General features: G+C 60.9%; 1 protein-coding gene across 1 annotated transcript in view; it reads right to left on the bottom strand.

Annotated features, from left to right (window-relative positions):
• Positions 1-159: 159 nt before the first annotated feature.
• Positions 160-465, bottom strand: part of LOC105004680 (15 kDa protein B-like) — a 3,692-nt gene continuing 3,386 nt past the window's right edge. Inside the window, exon 4 of the mRNA XM_010862355.1 lies at positions 160-415. Coding sequence (XP_010860657.1) covers positions 308-415 — 108 coding nt within the window. The 3' untranslated portion in view covers positions 160-307. The remainder of the gene's footprint in view (positions 416-465) is intronic.

Genomic DNA, 465 nt, shown 5'->3' with positions numbered 1-465 from the left:
ACCACGGTCGAGGGAAGGACATGTGCTGCTCAGGGAAGAGCAGAGAGGCTTCCTGGGGGAGGTGACTTTGGACCTATGCCTGGAAGGATGTGGAGCATCCACAGACACGGGATGGGCAGGAATTCCCCGGCAGAGGGAAGCAGGTGTGCAAAGGCTGAGGAATATGGGTGGGCTCATTTGCAGGCCAGGGAGTGCTAAGGGCAGCAGAGGCAGAGAATGGGTGGGAATCGCAGGTCGCTGTGGGCTTGCAGGGCATCCCTTCCCTTCTCCAGGCCTAGAAATTCCTCAGGATGTTGGAGATGATCTCCTACTTGGCTCTCTCGTACATGTCCCTGACCGCAGGTGGCAGATTGGAGCTGTCAAGTTCTGGAGGGTCTTCCCCAGCAGACCCAGCAGAGCGCCTCTCCCGGCGGGGCTGCAGAAGTGATGCCGCGGTGAGCGCCCTCATCGATCGCCCCCCCCCCC

This window comes from Bison bison, unplaced genomic scaffold, assembly GCF_000754665.1.
Source record: "Bison bison bison isolate TAMUID 2011002044 unplaced genomic scaffold, Bison_UMD1.0 scf7180017864482, whole genome shotgun sequence".
NCBI classification, from domain to species: Eukaryota; Metazoa; Chordata; class Mammalia; order Artiodactyla; family Bovidae; genus Bison; species Bison bison.
Note: the sequence above shows the minus strand (reverse complement) of the source record. Positions and strands in the feature narration are given on the sequence as shown.